This window comes from Callithrix jacchus, chromosome 9, assembly GCF_049354715.1.
Source record: "Callithrix jacchus isolate 240 chromosome 9, calJac240_pri, whole genome shotgun sequence".
NCBI classification, from domain to species: domain Eukaryota; kingdom Metazoa; phylum Chordata; class Mammalia; order Primates; family Cebidae; genus Callithrix; species Callithrix jacchus.
Window position 1 is genome coordinate 93,029,043 of NC_133510.1, and position 14,768 is coordinate 93,043,810.

At 33.0% G+C, this 14,768-nt stretch overlaps 1 protein-coding gene across 1 annotated transcript in view; it reads right to left on the reverse strand.

Moving 5' to 3' along the window:
- Positions 1-14,768, reverse strand: part of TMTC3 (transmembrane O-mannosyltransferase targeting cadherins 3) — a 59,675-nt gene that overhangs the window by 38,390 nt on the left and 6,517 nt on the right. Inside the window, exons 3-6 of the mRNA XM_002752834.6 lie at positions 10,089-10,307; positions 9,230-9,329; positions 3,343-3,458; positions 2,738-2,910 (exon numbers count right to left, since the gene is read on the reverse strand). Of these exons, the coding sequence (XP_002752880.2) occupies positions 2,738-2,910; positions 3,343-3,458; positions 9,230-9,329; positions 10,089-10,307 (608 nt within the window). The remainder of the gene's footprint in view (positions 1-2,737; positions 2,911-3,342; positions 3,459-9,229; positions 9,330-10,088; positions 10,308-14,768) is intronic.

Below are 14,768 nucleotides of genomic sequence, written 5' to 3' on the forward strand. Positions count from 1 at the left end.
TTTGTATTTCTAGCCTCTGGAACTGTGAGGGAACAAATTTCTATTGTTTTAAGTGATCCAGTTTGTAATTATTTGTTACAGCAGCCTTTGGAAAACTAATACAATCAGAAAAGAACCTCCTGAATGTATTAGAGCTAAAAATCCCCAAATATACAGAGCCAGGAATAGTTTCTTGGCAGACAGTGTGGCAATCTTCATAATGTACAGTTCATATCGAATAGTCAAAAAGGTCTTGCATCAGTAGTGAAGTGAAATTAGTCTCATCCTAAATGCTGCTGTGGTCCCACAAAACAAAGCTTAAAAGCAAGACTGAAGTAAAACATTTTCCAAGTAACTTAAATGCATCCCAGAATAAAACTAAAAATTTATAGAATACATTAAGGTAAAATTCACAAATGGTAACTGTTCAACAATTACTGGGCATGCAAATAAGAAGAGAAATACAATCTATACTGAAGAGAAAATTTATTCAATAAAAACTGACCAAGGAATGACATAGATGATAGAAATAGTAGGCAAGGACATTAAAGCAATAGAACATGTAGAGATACAGAAGATATAAAAGACTCAAATCAGACTTCCTTCTGGAGATGAAAACAGATTCTGAGGTAAGAAATAATTAGACGAGGATGGACACAGTGGCCCATGCCTATAATCCCAGCACTTTGGGAGGCTGTGGCAGGTGGATCACAAGATCAGAAGTTCAAGACCAGCCTGGCCAAGATGGTGAAACCCTGTCTCTACTAAAAATACAAAAATTAGCCAGGCATGGTGGCAGGTGCCTATAATCCCAGTTACTCAGGAGGCTGAGGCAGGAGAACTGCTTGAACCCAGGCGGCAGAGGTTGCAGTGAGCTGAGATCATGCCACTGCACTCCAGCGAGTGAGACTCCGTCTCAAAAAAAAAAAAAAAAACTTAGACAAAATTAAGGGTAGATTAGATATTGCGGAAAAAAGATTACTGAACTTGCTATAGCAAAAGAGAGTATCCAAACTAAAAATGGTAAATGATTGAGGGGAAAAAAACCAACATCAGTACAACAACTTCAAGAAACTTAAATAGACTTAAGTGACATACAAGAAAGAGAAAGACAAGAGGGCAAAAATATTTGAAGATTAGGTAAACATTTTCCAAAATTTATACAACATTAAAACCTATGGATTTCAAGAAGCTCAGTTAACCTAAGTATAAGAAACATAAATATATAAGAAACAATAGTAAAGAGAAAATATTAAAAGTAAGCATGGAGAAAAAAATACCCATAACATACATTAGCATAAAGATAAGGATGAGAGAGGTTTTGCCACTGAAAACAATGTAAGCCAGAAGGCAATAGGTTTACATTTTCAGAATACAGAATGAAAAAGTCAGTGCAGAATTCTCTACCCAGAGAAAATATCTTTCAAAACCAGGTACTTGTAATGAAAAAGTGCTAAAGAAAGTCCTTCGGGAAAAAGGAAAAATAATACCAGATAAAAATCTTACCTAACAAAGGAATAAAGAACATTGGAAATGGTAACTCCAAGGTTAATGCAAAATACTTTTTCATTATTTAAATTACTTCAAGACAACTGTTTAAAGCAATGTATGTTCAAGGAAAATATATACAAACTGCACAAAAGCTAAGTTTTTACATATAGAAAATGCATATTATATATATTTATGCTATATATGCTGATATCATATATTTTATAATATATAAATATATATACGTATATATTTGAAATTAGAATATTCCTTGAAAGTAAACTGTGGTAAGCAGAGGATGTATTCTAAACCCTAAAGCAATACTAAAACAACACGAAGATTTATATCTAATAAGCCAACAAGGAGATAAAATGAAATATTAAAAAAGGATCCAAAGGAAGGTGGAAAGAGAGGAAAAAGGAAGGGAACAAAGAATAGATTGGATAAAGAGAAAACAATTTTAGCAAGACGACAGATTTCCATCAAACTGTGTATCAATAATCATATTAAATACAAATCAATGACATATCCCATTTAAAAGTAAGACTAAATACATATCCCATTTAAAAGTCCTATTAAATACAAATCGATGACATATCCCATTTAAAAGTGAGATTATCTGACAGAACAACAAAAGAAGACCCAATTGTATGCACAGAACAAGAAATCCTCTTTATAAATAAAAGCACAGACAGATAAAAAGTAAAAAGATGGAAAAAGATATACCACATAACACTAAGGAAAGATAGGTGGGATAAGACAAAGTGAATTTCTGAGTAAAGACTATTACTAGGGATGAAACTCATTTAATAATGACAAAGGGATCAGTTCCTCAACATAACCTGAGAATTCTAATTGTTTACGCACTTAATAGCAGGGCTTCAAAAACACATAAAACAAAAACCGATAGAAGTGCAAGGAGAAATAGTGAAATCTACAAGTATAGCCAGAGATTTCAACACTGTTCTCTCAATAACTGACAAAATGAGTAGACAAAAATCACTAAGGATAAAGGAGACTAAATCAACACTAACCTTAACACTTAACCACTTTGGGATGGGTCATTCATTATCTTTATTGAGGGGGCACACATATGTCAAAATTTACCAATCTGTAAATCTTAAATATACGCAGTTTAAAAAATGTTAATTATATCTTACTAAAACTGTTAAAAAACAAGGTAAATAAAATACTTTCCGGAATATTTATGATCACTTAAAACCAAAGTTTAAAAAAAAAGTGGAGAAAATAAAGAACCAGAATGTCATACCTGGTGAATACTGGAAGTTGGGATTGAATAACCTGGACTCTAATCACAACAAGTAATAATGTACTGAACATCAAGACAATGAGTTTTACTAGTGTCTGCAGCATAGAAAATGGAATACTACCCTTTCCACGGAGAAACTGTCCAGCCGTAGTACATAATAATGGCAAAGTATACTGAAAAAGAAAAGAAATGTTTTAAGCAACAAATAACAATATACCACAATGTTTTCAATACTGTAGTACTTCCTGTTGGAAGATTAGATACAATTATAATTATAAAATTAATATGGATGAATATGTGACGCTAATAACAAATACAACTAAGCTCAATAGCCTTACCCGATAATAAATTGTACTGTATAGTATTACTGCATACTTTTCCAAACTGCCTAATGATTCCATTATTGAAACTTAAAATACAGTTACTAAAAAACTTACAGTGTCAAGTAATATTCAGTAGGTATGAGAATAAAACATGATTTCTGGTATTATTATTGGTAAACACAGCAATGTATGTAATGCTACATTTATCAAATAAATAAAATCTAATTTAACTAGGATAAAAGATATCAACAAGAAAATTCATATATTGATATTTTTGCTTACCCCCTGGGCAATAAACACTTCATACACACAGCATATTCCCACAACTGTTATTCCTTGTTCTTTACACAATGTTGCAACAGCCACTAAAAACACTGTCAATGCAACTGGAGTCCATACTGCAGTTTGAGAAAAGATTAAAAATTTAGAAAACAATTTTATAATATCAAAAAAAGATATTTTAAACTTTACTTGTGGGTCCATACCCATGAGTGCTATTTCCCATTAATAAATACTATATAGTTTTAAATATATTTAAATTTTATAATTTTTGCTTTATACATTCAAAGCAAAATATCAACATGTATAATTTGAACTGAAAATTTTTTACAGAGAGAAAAATTATTTAATCAAATACTAACTTTTAAAACAAAGATAGCGTGGTGAATTTGGAGAAGAGAAATTTACAGATTTGAGTGTCACAATTAATGAGCTATCAATCTGAAATGAAGACAAATTCCTGAAATTATGACATGTATCTTTATACTTTATTGAATTGATAAATTATTAAAAACTTAAAATTTACAATTATTGGGAAAAGTAGGGTACCATTCTCACTCTTTCTCTCTCTTTTTAGACAGGGTCTCACTCTGTCACTCAGGCTGGAGTAAGTACAATGGTGTGAACATAGTTCACCACAGCCTTGAATTCTGATGTACAGGCAATCCTTCTGCCTCAGCCTCCCAAATAGGACTATGGGTGTGTGTTACCACATCTGGCTATTTTTTTTTTTTAATTTCTGTACAGACAGGATCTTACTATGCTACCCAGGTTGGTCTCAAACTCTTGGCCTCAAGCCATCCTCTCACCATGCGGGGATTCCAGCATGAGCTACTGTGTCCATCTCATTCTTATAAAAATTAAAATTAAAGTGGTTAACAATAGGCACTCAAATCAAAATTATTCTTCAAAAAATTTGCAATAGACTATAAGTTCTTTTTAAATGAAAAACATACTTCATCGACATTAAATACATGCCTACAATGTAGCAGTAATTTGATTAAAAAGTAATGAACTGCGAAAGTAATTTTGTATCTACTACTAACTTGCTTGTGAGTTTGGGCAACTTTCCTGAGCTTCAGTTTTCTTATGAAAAAATATAACCTCTATTTCTTTTCTGGTTTTAAAAAAATATCTGGTAGTATGACTGTATAACCTCAGATTTTATTAAGAATATTAACTAAAGCAAAAATTCAAGTAATGGACTTTAATCTGAATATAAACAAGAACAGAATTCATGAACTGAATACCTTTTCTTTTGTCATTGGGCTTAATACAGAAATTCACCTATTTTTGAAATTGTTCTCAAAGCACTCTACAGACTAAAATTACTCTAAGAAAAAATAACTAAAATAAAAGAAATAAATGAAAAAACCAAACCCATGAAACTGGTATGGATACTAAGTATAGCAATACTAAAAAAAAAAAAAAAAATTATAATCTTATTAGGCCAAAATCATCAATACTAATATATTATCCTACAAAATGCTAAATTCAATAATAAATTCATAGAAGAAGAAATCAGAAGATGGTTATTTACAAAACAGAATGGACCTCATGTGGACCCTGAAGGATATACAGGACATGGAAAAATTGGGAAAGGTGGATGCATAAATAAAGAAATAGGAATGAGAGTAAGGTAGGTAAATGAAGGATATAGAGAATAGTATGAATGGACGTGTATGTCTACATAAAAACTCGTAGGAAATAATGGCCTGGAAAGAAAGCAGGTATTTTAAACAGTTTATATAGCCAGTTTTGCATATATTATTTCACTGAATCTTAAAAATCACTCTATAGAGTGAGAACACAATGTAATCATACCTAATTTTAAGATGAGAAAAGAATTTTAGAGGTTTAAAAAAAAAAAAGTAACAAAGAATAAGGAGACCAAGACTTTAACATGGTTCTTCTGATTTTAAATTCAGAGCTTCTTAGTAATTTGTATGTCTGTGCCAAGGAAGAAAATGCAAACACTTAACCTTTTATAACCCTGAATTCAATCTCAGCAACTAAGAGTAATAAACGCAAATGCCTTACTGAAACCAATCACTTCAGTTCTTCAACCTCTAGTGACTATATTACTATATAAATATGAACACTTTTTATAATCAGACCTCTGTGGTTAAAGTTACCACATGTGATTTTGTCCAAAATAAGTACACCTGGTAAATAAGTTAAGGACACTTAGGGCCATTTCCATTTCAAACTATAGGCTTCTAAACTGACTCTACATATGTAAAAGAAACACATCTTCAGCAATCACTTATTCAAACAGTTATTTTAAGTATCTACTACATTTCAAGGGTATAGGGAAGAGAGATGACAATCAAGTAATGATATACTTTGTCAAATGGTGACAAAGTGTAAGTGTTATAGAGAAAAAAAGAGGATGAAGGGAAATAAAAATAGCACCACTGGGAAAGATGAGTGGTGCTAATGATGACATTTAAGTGGATATTTAAGCAGAAACATAAAGAAATAAAAAATCAAGTGTGAAGGCCTTGAGATTGGATGATCACACTTACAAAAAGGGTATGAGACATGAATAATATAGAAGTTAAAGTGATTATAAATACTTGCAACTTGAAAACCTTTGTACAGGACAGTGTACACTAGATATAACAGGGAATAGAAAGATGATGTGGAAACTGTGACTTCAACAGTAAAATTACTAAGAGTACAAAGCATCCTAGTGGTTAAGAGCATAAAGAGAGGTCCAAGGTAGGTTTTAGTATTTTTTCAATTACAATTTAAAATATATCATTTACTTACTTCTTCAATATACACATACTAAACACCTACTGTAAACTAGAAATCATTCTAGAAAATGAAGATTAAAAAATGGAGAAAAAGTTACCTACCCTAATGAAGGTCACATTCTATTGTGAGAAAACAATAAACAAAAGAAAAATGTAAACTAGCTATTTTCAGGTTAGAAAGGAGTATTTTCAGAAATGTAAGTTAAAGGTATAGAAAACAACATTACTCTGTTTTTGTTTCAGTCAAATGGTGAGCTAGCTTCACCTGTTGGTCCGTTCATCAAAAATCAACCCTAGAAAAAGGTAAGTGAGAGGGAAAAATGGTTTCTAAGCCACTTTTGTTTTTGTTTTTGTAAAAAGACAAAAAAAAAAAATACTCCTTGGCATTTCAAGGTTATCTTAAGCATGTGTGGTTCTGCTAGTGTTATGAGAAATCACATTTAAAGCAGAAGACAAGAGTAAGCATTTTTTCTTAATCGTTTGTGCTATCCTTTCCTGACTACTTTGGATAGATCACTACCTGCTCCATTACTGAAGAAATATACAGCTACAATGGTTAGTGGGTGTCCCAGAGGTAAAATCAGAGCACTTCAGAAGTCTTGATGAAGTAAGAGGTAGATTTTTTTTTTTAAAAGGTACAAACGAACCAATCACTCCTAGGTAGTAATTTCTACATAGTTACCACTGAAATGCAAATAAATGGTGGACTGGCCTCTTAATGCTGATTCTGTTAAAGAAACCACAGAGTGTGCCTAGTGGCACTTGCAGGAACAACAGTGATCCACAATAGCTCTGCGGAAAGTGGAACTTTAGATCCTGGTTTATAATTCCTTTCATCCCTTCAGAATCACAGGGCAAACAAAGAATAACCCTGGCCTTTTCCTTTAAACAGGCACAGTGCTTTATAACTTTAGAAGAATATGTGGCTCAAGCTCCCAAGCCAAAATAACTAAATACCTGAAGGGTACAACAATCATCAAACAGAGAGAACAAATTAACATATACTACTAAATCAGAATTCAAGACACAGATCAAGAATTTCAAATAAGCAATTTTTAAAAAAAATCAGGCAAGATATAAGAATTGTGAAGAATAAGAAATCATTAAAAGGTACCAAGGTATTTGGAACAAAAGATGATATGGTAAAAGGCTATTTCAGTTAGAACAGGGAAGGCTTTTCTAAGACAGAAATACTTAAGCTGAGGATTGATAATGCAAAGTAGTACATAAATGAGACTACCACATAAAGATCTAAGAGAAGAAAATTCAATAAAGGGAAATGCAGGTATAAAGGGGGGTGCTCTGCCTTTTTAAAAACAGAAAGGTCTATGTAGCTATAGTGAAGAGAGCTAGGCAAGAATGGCAGAATATGTGATTAGACAGGTAATCAAGAGCCTGATTATAATCCTGCAGGCCAGAGTATTTTCTAAGTTTACCATTCGGGCTTTGGTGAAGATGGTACTTAAAGAGGATATTGGCTTGCAATTCCATATTAGTTACTAAACTACTTCTTACTGCGTGATGCACTGCACAGGTAGGGGACTGTTATTATTATTTTACATTTCTTTATTTTTAAAACGCCATGTACCCCTAACAAATATGAAGCATGCTGAATTTTTTTAACATGTGAAGAACATGTAAGATTGTTGCATAGGTACACACATGGCAGTGTGGTTTGCTGCCTTCCTCCCCATCACCTCTCTGGCATTTCTCCCCATGTTATCCCTCCGAACTCCCCACTCCCCACTGTTCCTCTCCTAGTTCCCCCCCAACAGACCACAGTGTTTGATGCTCCCCTCCCTGTGTCCATGTGTTCTCACTGTTCAACACCCACCTATGAGTGAGAACATGCGGTGTGTAATTTTCTGTTCTTGTGTCAGGTTGCTAAGAATGATGGTTTCTAGGTTCATCCATGTCCCTACAAAGGACACAAACTCATCGTTTTTTATGGCTGCCTAGTATTCCATGGTGTATATGTGCCACATTTTCCTTGTCTAGTCTATCGTTGATGATCATTTGGGTTGGTTCCAAGTCTTTGCTATTGTAAACAGTGCTGCAGTGAACATTCATGTGCATGTGTCCTTACAGTAGAATGATTTATAATCCTTTGGATATATACCCAGTAATGGGATTGCTGGGTCAAATGGAATTTCAATTTCTAGGTGCCTGAGGGGACTATTATTATACACATTTAACAGATAAAGTAATGAAAGCACAGAGAGGTTGATCTCCCCATGTATAACAGTGAATGGAGCCAGTAAATAAATAGTGGAGCTAGAATTTGAAACCAGACTTTTTAGTCCATGCTTTTAACTACTATGCTAGGCTGCCACTCAAACTGCTTTTAAGAAGGCATTATGCAGAGCAGCAAGAGGCAAACCTACTTACATTACAAATCCAGAACACTCAAAGATGTTTGGCTAAATCATATGTTTCTTCAACCTCAGTTTCCACACATAAAACTAAGCTTCTTGTCATGGGTACCGTGGAACTACAGTGAGAAAATCCCCCCCTCCACCCCAAGAACTTAAACTTTCAGAGGAATCAAATAAAGGTTTGCACCCACTGTGCCCACACTGTAAAAATCATTTTTATTGCCTGGAAGTTGTTTTCTGACAATTGCAGACATCATTAAGACTAATGAGCTAACATATACGAAGAAGTTTCCAGGGTAGGTGGTCACAAGGTAAGAGCTCAATAAACAGTCATGATCAACACACAATAAAAGTTATACTCTAGCAGGCTTTTAACCTTGCCTAAACAGTATCGGTCTACCAGGTGTTATTTATTGAAAGACAACTGAAATGGTGGTACCTATATCATTTAGAGATAACAGAAGAAGGAACTAGGACTAAGTCTAAAACTCCTCTATTCTAAGGTTATTTGGATTTTAAAATTAGAATATATAAAATCTATTAGCTCATGATAAAAATATAAGCTATACACAAACTTCTTAAATACCAACAATGTTACATATTTCATATTTTCATACATGCTAAAGTAAAACAATACATAAACATAAATCCCAAGTGTGGAATAATGTATTATAAGAAGAACTTGGAGTAAATAAAAATTCCTTGATCAAGTTTTAGTGTTATTAAAAAAAAAATAAAATGTTAGACATTTACCTATGGAATTGTCTGGTCCTTTTGATTTGGTATATGACAAAAAAGCTGCTAGAAAAAAGATAGATGACAAAAGTTCTGCTCTTCCTACAACTCCTGTTACCTAGAAAGGAAAAAGGAAGGGGCTTCATATTAATAAAAAAATCTTGAAAAATTACTATATATACTAGTAAAAACAGTTTAATTTCTGTAACCTTTCAAGTGCACATTTCTATATCTTAAACATTCTTTGGGTGCCCTCAGGTGGTGAATTTGTGTATCTTACATAAATAGAAATTTATTAGTGAATCTAACAGTTTTTAATTATTTTTTAACTTGAATAAGACTTACAGAAAGTTTCAAAACTCGTAGAGATTCTGTGTACTTTAGCTTTCTCCAATGGTAACCACTTAAATATGGTATGATATCTAGAATTTAAGTCCTTACATATTTTCTTAAAATATGAGTGTTAACGTACAAAGGTATCATGAATTCAAAGTTATATCCCATAATAAATCTGAAAACTAAAGTTTAAAAAGACAATAAACTTTAAAAAGTCCTTTTAATTAGTATTCATTTAAAAAAGTGAGCAAAGAACTGTATTCATATATATGTTTCTAAACAGATTTTTATGTTCTTGAATGAAAAAATGTTTATGTTTCAAAAATTAATTTAAAAATTTTACACAGTAGGAAGTTAGACTTTGTGTACCAGAAAGTTAAGAATTAACTGTACAAATTTAAGAGTCTTCAAATATTTGGACTAAGGTCAGGATTAAATTTTTTTTTCTTAAAAATATATACCATTATAATCACTGCAGGATTTAAAAAAAAATAAAAAACAAAGAAAAAAGAAAAAAAAGTCAATTCATAGTTTTACTTACTGCTTCTGTGTGTACTGGGTGCACAGCAAAAAGTAAAGAAGCAATCACACTACTCTTGTTGTCCAGAAAAAGTTTACACACTTTGAGAAATATCACACTAACCACAGCATGAAAAATCATATTCAGGAGATGATATGACATTGGTTTTAGTTCACTTAACAAATAATTTAAGCGAAATGTCAATACTGTTAAGGGACGATAAGACTTGTGGCTTCTCTCCTAAAAGAAAAAAACAATCGGTGATTATTAAAGTACCTTGGTCCAACAGGGTACAAAAGCTCATCATTGCATTTACTATTAAAAATATTAATAACTACATTTTACTGAGAAATAACAATAAAATATGAAATGTCCTAACAGTAACACAAAAATTGAAGATAGTTTGATAATCTGAGTTTTTCTGTTTCCTTAGTCCACAAACAAGGTAATTTCCTCCTTTATATACAGTGGTCAGAGAATTAACAGTAAAAGGACATTTGATTGATTATTAATTCCTCTTCAATATAACAATTTTTAAAAATAGTAAGACAATGCCAGCATTGGTCAAGCTGGAGCACAGGATTCTCTCCAAAACCTGCCTCCCTATCTATTAGCAACACAAAAGTTTATGTAACTACTGGCTAGATCTTCAAAAAGAAATATAAGAACAGAATACCTATCAGTTCAATTAAAATAGCGATGGCTCAAAAAGGTACTGTTTAGTTGTTTTATGAAAAACATCTCCATAATATATAAATTTGAATATATTAAACTAGAAATTCCCAAATTACAGAGAGTAACACAAGAGCAAAAACTTTCTTAGAATATGAAAATAGACACCTTTCTTTGGGTATTCATTCTCCTTTGGCAATAAATCAAATTACATGTGAAGTACTGACTTTCTTTTTAAACTATGTTACATTTAATCAGAAATAGTTCTTTCCCTAAGACAAAATCAAACCAGATTTAATAATAAAACACACAGTTCAAATATGTATAAAATATTAATCAAGTTATTTTTTGTGGTTTCATACAAAGGGCAGTGATACCATTTGGATGTTTGTCCCCCTCCGTTTCTCATGCCGAAATGTGAGGAGGTTGAAATGTTGATGGTTGGGCCTGGTGGGAGATGTTTGGGTCACTGGGGGTGGTCCTTTATGAACGGGTTGGTGTTTTCCCCACTGTAATGAGTTCATGTGAGAGCTGGTTGCTAAAAAGAGCCTGGAACCTCCTCCCCTCTCTTTTGCTCCATCTCTCACCATGAGATACATCTGCTCCGCCTTCACCTTTTACAGGGAGTAAAACTTTCAAGGCCTCACCAGCAGCCAAGCAGATAGTGATGCCACGTTTCTACAGTGTACATATCCATGAGCCAAATAAACATCTTTTGCTTATAAATTACCAGGTATTCCTTTACAGTAATGCAAAACAGACTAACATAGGCATCCATACTCGGCTTCTTTGCTCTTCTACTTCTTATCATATTTTGCTGTAACTCCCTGGCACACAAGTATAGACTGAAGCCTGTTTATCCTTACTAGGGAACATTAGGAAACACAAAGAATAAATCTTTTCCATCTTGAAATTAGCAACATTTTGATATCTCTGCACTGAATATATACTCTATGATGTTATATCTACTTAGAATGTTCTTTCCTGCTTGCCTAATTCCTCTACATCCTTCAAATTTCATCTCAGGGACACAAAGCTATTTTTAAGGCACTGTATTGAATTGATATGATTTGTACCAGAAAGTAGAAAAGGACTCTAGAAACCCTTTTGAGTATCTGAAATGTCACTGTGGCTACAATGGAATATTCTAGGTGAAAGGATGTAGTCAGAAAGTAGAAGGAAATATGAATTTTGAATTGCAGTATACATAATTATTCAGTTAGGTTTATTAGATATACATATACTAGATGATGACCAATTAATAGACCAATTATTAACATAACTAATTATTCACATAATTCATTAAGAATCTAAGATTCCACTGTGACAAATAATCATCAGCCTATTAGATATCAAGTTTACTCTGTGAAAACACCTAGGGCCATTATGAATCAAACAATTCAGATCATTACTACTTTCAGGCATATTAAAGAAAAACTTAATTACCCATGATATTAGTTGGCAATAAAAATTACATGACAGTATAATGAATGAATAAGCTAACAGTTCCCTGTTAATATGAATCTTAATAAAGAAATGGCAAAATCATAATGAGATAGACTATCTGCAGAGGTTAGCTTAACACAAGGTACTTTATAGGCCAAATGCCAGAGAAGGTGGCTCATTACAGTCCCCTGGCCTTCAGCTATGGGTAAACCAAATAATCACCTGGATGACTTAAAACAAAAAGCCTCACCCTCCTTCCTATACAAAACAACAACTAAACACACAGACATACAAAATAAGACAAATATATTGATGCCTACATCCCACTCTGAGATTATCGGAAATAGCAGGTTTGAATAGAATCTTAGAAATATGATTTTATTGTTTAAGCGCCCCAGGCAGATTCTAACATGGTAGTCAGGGTTGTAATCCAGTGAACTATCAATAAACAGAGTATTAAATATCTATAGAATAAGCTCACTAAAGACATAATCTAAACAGAGAGAGGTTCATAGGAGTCCAAAGACCCTTAATATGGCAGTATTCACATGGCTCAGGAGCATGTCCTAAGCCCAAAATGTGTTTTTTAAGACCTACAGTAGCACAAAAATTCCTGTAAGATACGTGCGGACATACGTATCTTAAGCTAACATTACCTGATGACATCTCAATTAGATCTTTGAAAATGCTCATTCCAGGCTTATTATAAAACCTATGACACCTAAGAACTACCTAGAATAATTTTCCCTTAATGTCACATTTGCCTACAGGGAGAATATGCCCATCAGAAAATACAAGGAAATTACACACTTCATTTTTAATAAAATGTTATTCTAGTTTGCCCATCCATTCTGTCAGAGCATATTAAGAGTCTTTTTCTTAGTCTGATTGCTTATGGGCTCTCTGAACAAAATCAAATTTTCAGTCTGCAAAGCTAAGAAAATCCCTAAATAGATCACTGACACCACGGTATGCACTATGTATGTGTGTCGCTGCTCAAATCCCATATCAAAATATAATCCCCAGTATTGGAAGTGGGGCCTGGTGGGAAATAATTGGATCATGGTGGTGTATTTCTTATGAATGGTTTAACACCACCCCCGCTTAGTAATGCATTCACTATAATGAGTTCTTGAGAGATCTGGCTGTGTAAAAATGTGTAACACCTCACACTTTGCTCTCTTGCTCCTGCTTCTGCCATGTGAAATGCCTGCTCCTGCTTCACCCTCCACCATGACTGGAAGCTTCTTGAGGCCTCCCCAGAAGCAGATGCTGCTATGCTTCTTGTACAGCGGTACAACCCTGAGCCAATAAAACCTCCTTTTTTTTTTTAATAGATTACTCTGTCTCAAGTATTTCTTTATAGCAATATAAGAATAGCCTAATATAGAAAATGAGACCATTTAATCGGGCCAGCTAAACTATCTGTTCAAAATGTCAACATTATGACTAAAATCACAACAGATACCAGCATAAATTGAGGGAATGGACATATACTTCTGAGGGACTCTGGGGATCAAAGGTAGGGGTAGAGGAGAATAAGCTGTCTAGAATAATGTATAGTAGGACCATATTTTCCCCTTATTAGCAAAGATTTTTTTTTCAAAAGCTAGAATTGGGTGAACAAAAAGGTGAATAAGGTCTTCTTACTAAATAAGACAAAAATAATTATTATGTGCTAGTGATCAGAGGAATGAAAGATTCCATCCCTAACCTTGAGAGGCTTCCAAATTTGGGGAATGGGAAAAGAGGCCACAATGACCAAGAAACAAACTATTAATATTACAGAGTGTTTACATGTTAGGTTTCAATAATTTAGTCAATATCTATGTGCCACGCACTGTAGATACATAAAGTAATTCATTTATTTATTCTTAAAGTATTATCCTCTTTTACAGATCAGGAAAATGACTTTCCATCTAAAAAATGTATTCTCACCTATTTCACACAGCTAATACATGACAGAACTAAAATTAGAACCCTATCTATATGATCTCAGGCTGACAAGGATTTAATCACAATTTAATAGTGACCTTCAAAACAGTAAAAATACCCTCATAAAAATGAACCAAATAGATGAATAAAATATTAAATTATTGAACTAAATTTTTGGGTTCTCAATATAAAACCTAAATAACTATTATGTAAGAGGTAAGACAAGATTTAAAATTTCTGAAAACTACTTTTTCTGCAAGAGAAATTGGCAATATGTGTACTTACTATTTTTACCCTTAAAGTCTTATCTCTTTATATTGAAGATGATGTATTTTAAAATGTTGAAATAGATCACATCTCTTTTGCCTTACTCATAAGACAGAAAAAAAAAAGGAAATAAAGTCAATTAGCAAGAAATAGACTTCTATTACACCTACTGCTCTCCCTATACCATTGGTTTTCACACATATATATTATTTTTAAGAAGTTAAGTCAAAACTATCTATTGGGTACTATACACAGTCTGGGTGAAAAAACTGTACCCCAAACCTCAGCATCACACAGTATACCCACATGATAAACCTGCATATGTAACCCAGTATCTAAAGTTAAAATTTAAAAAAACACAAAAAACAGAAGTCAGTGTAT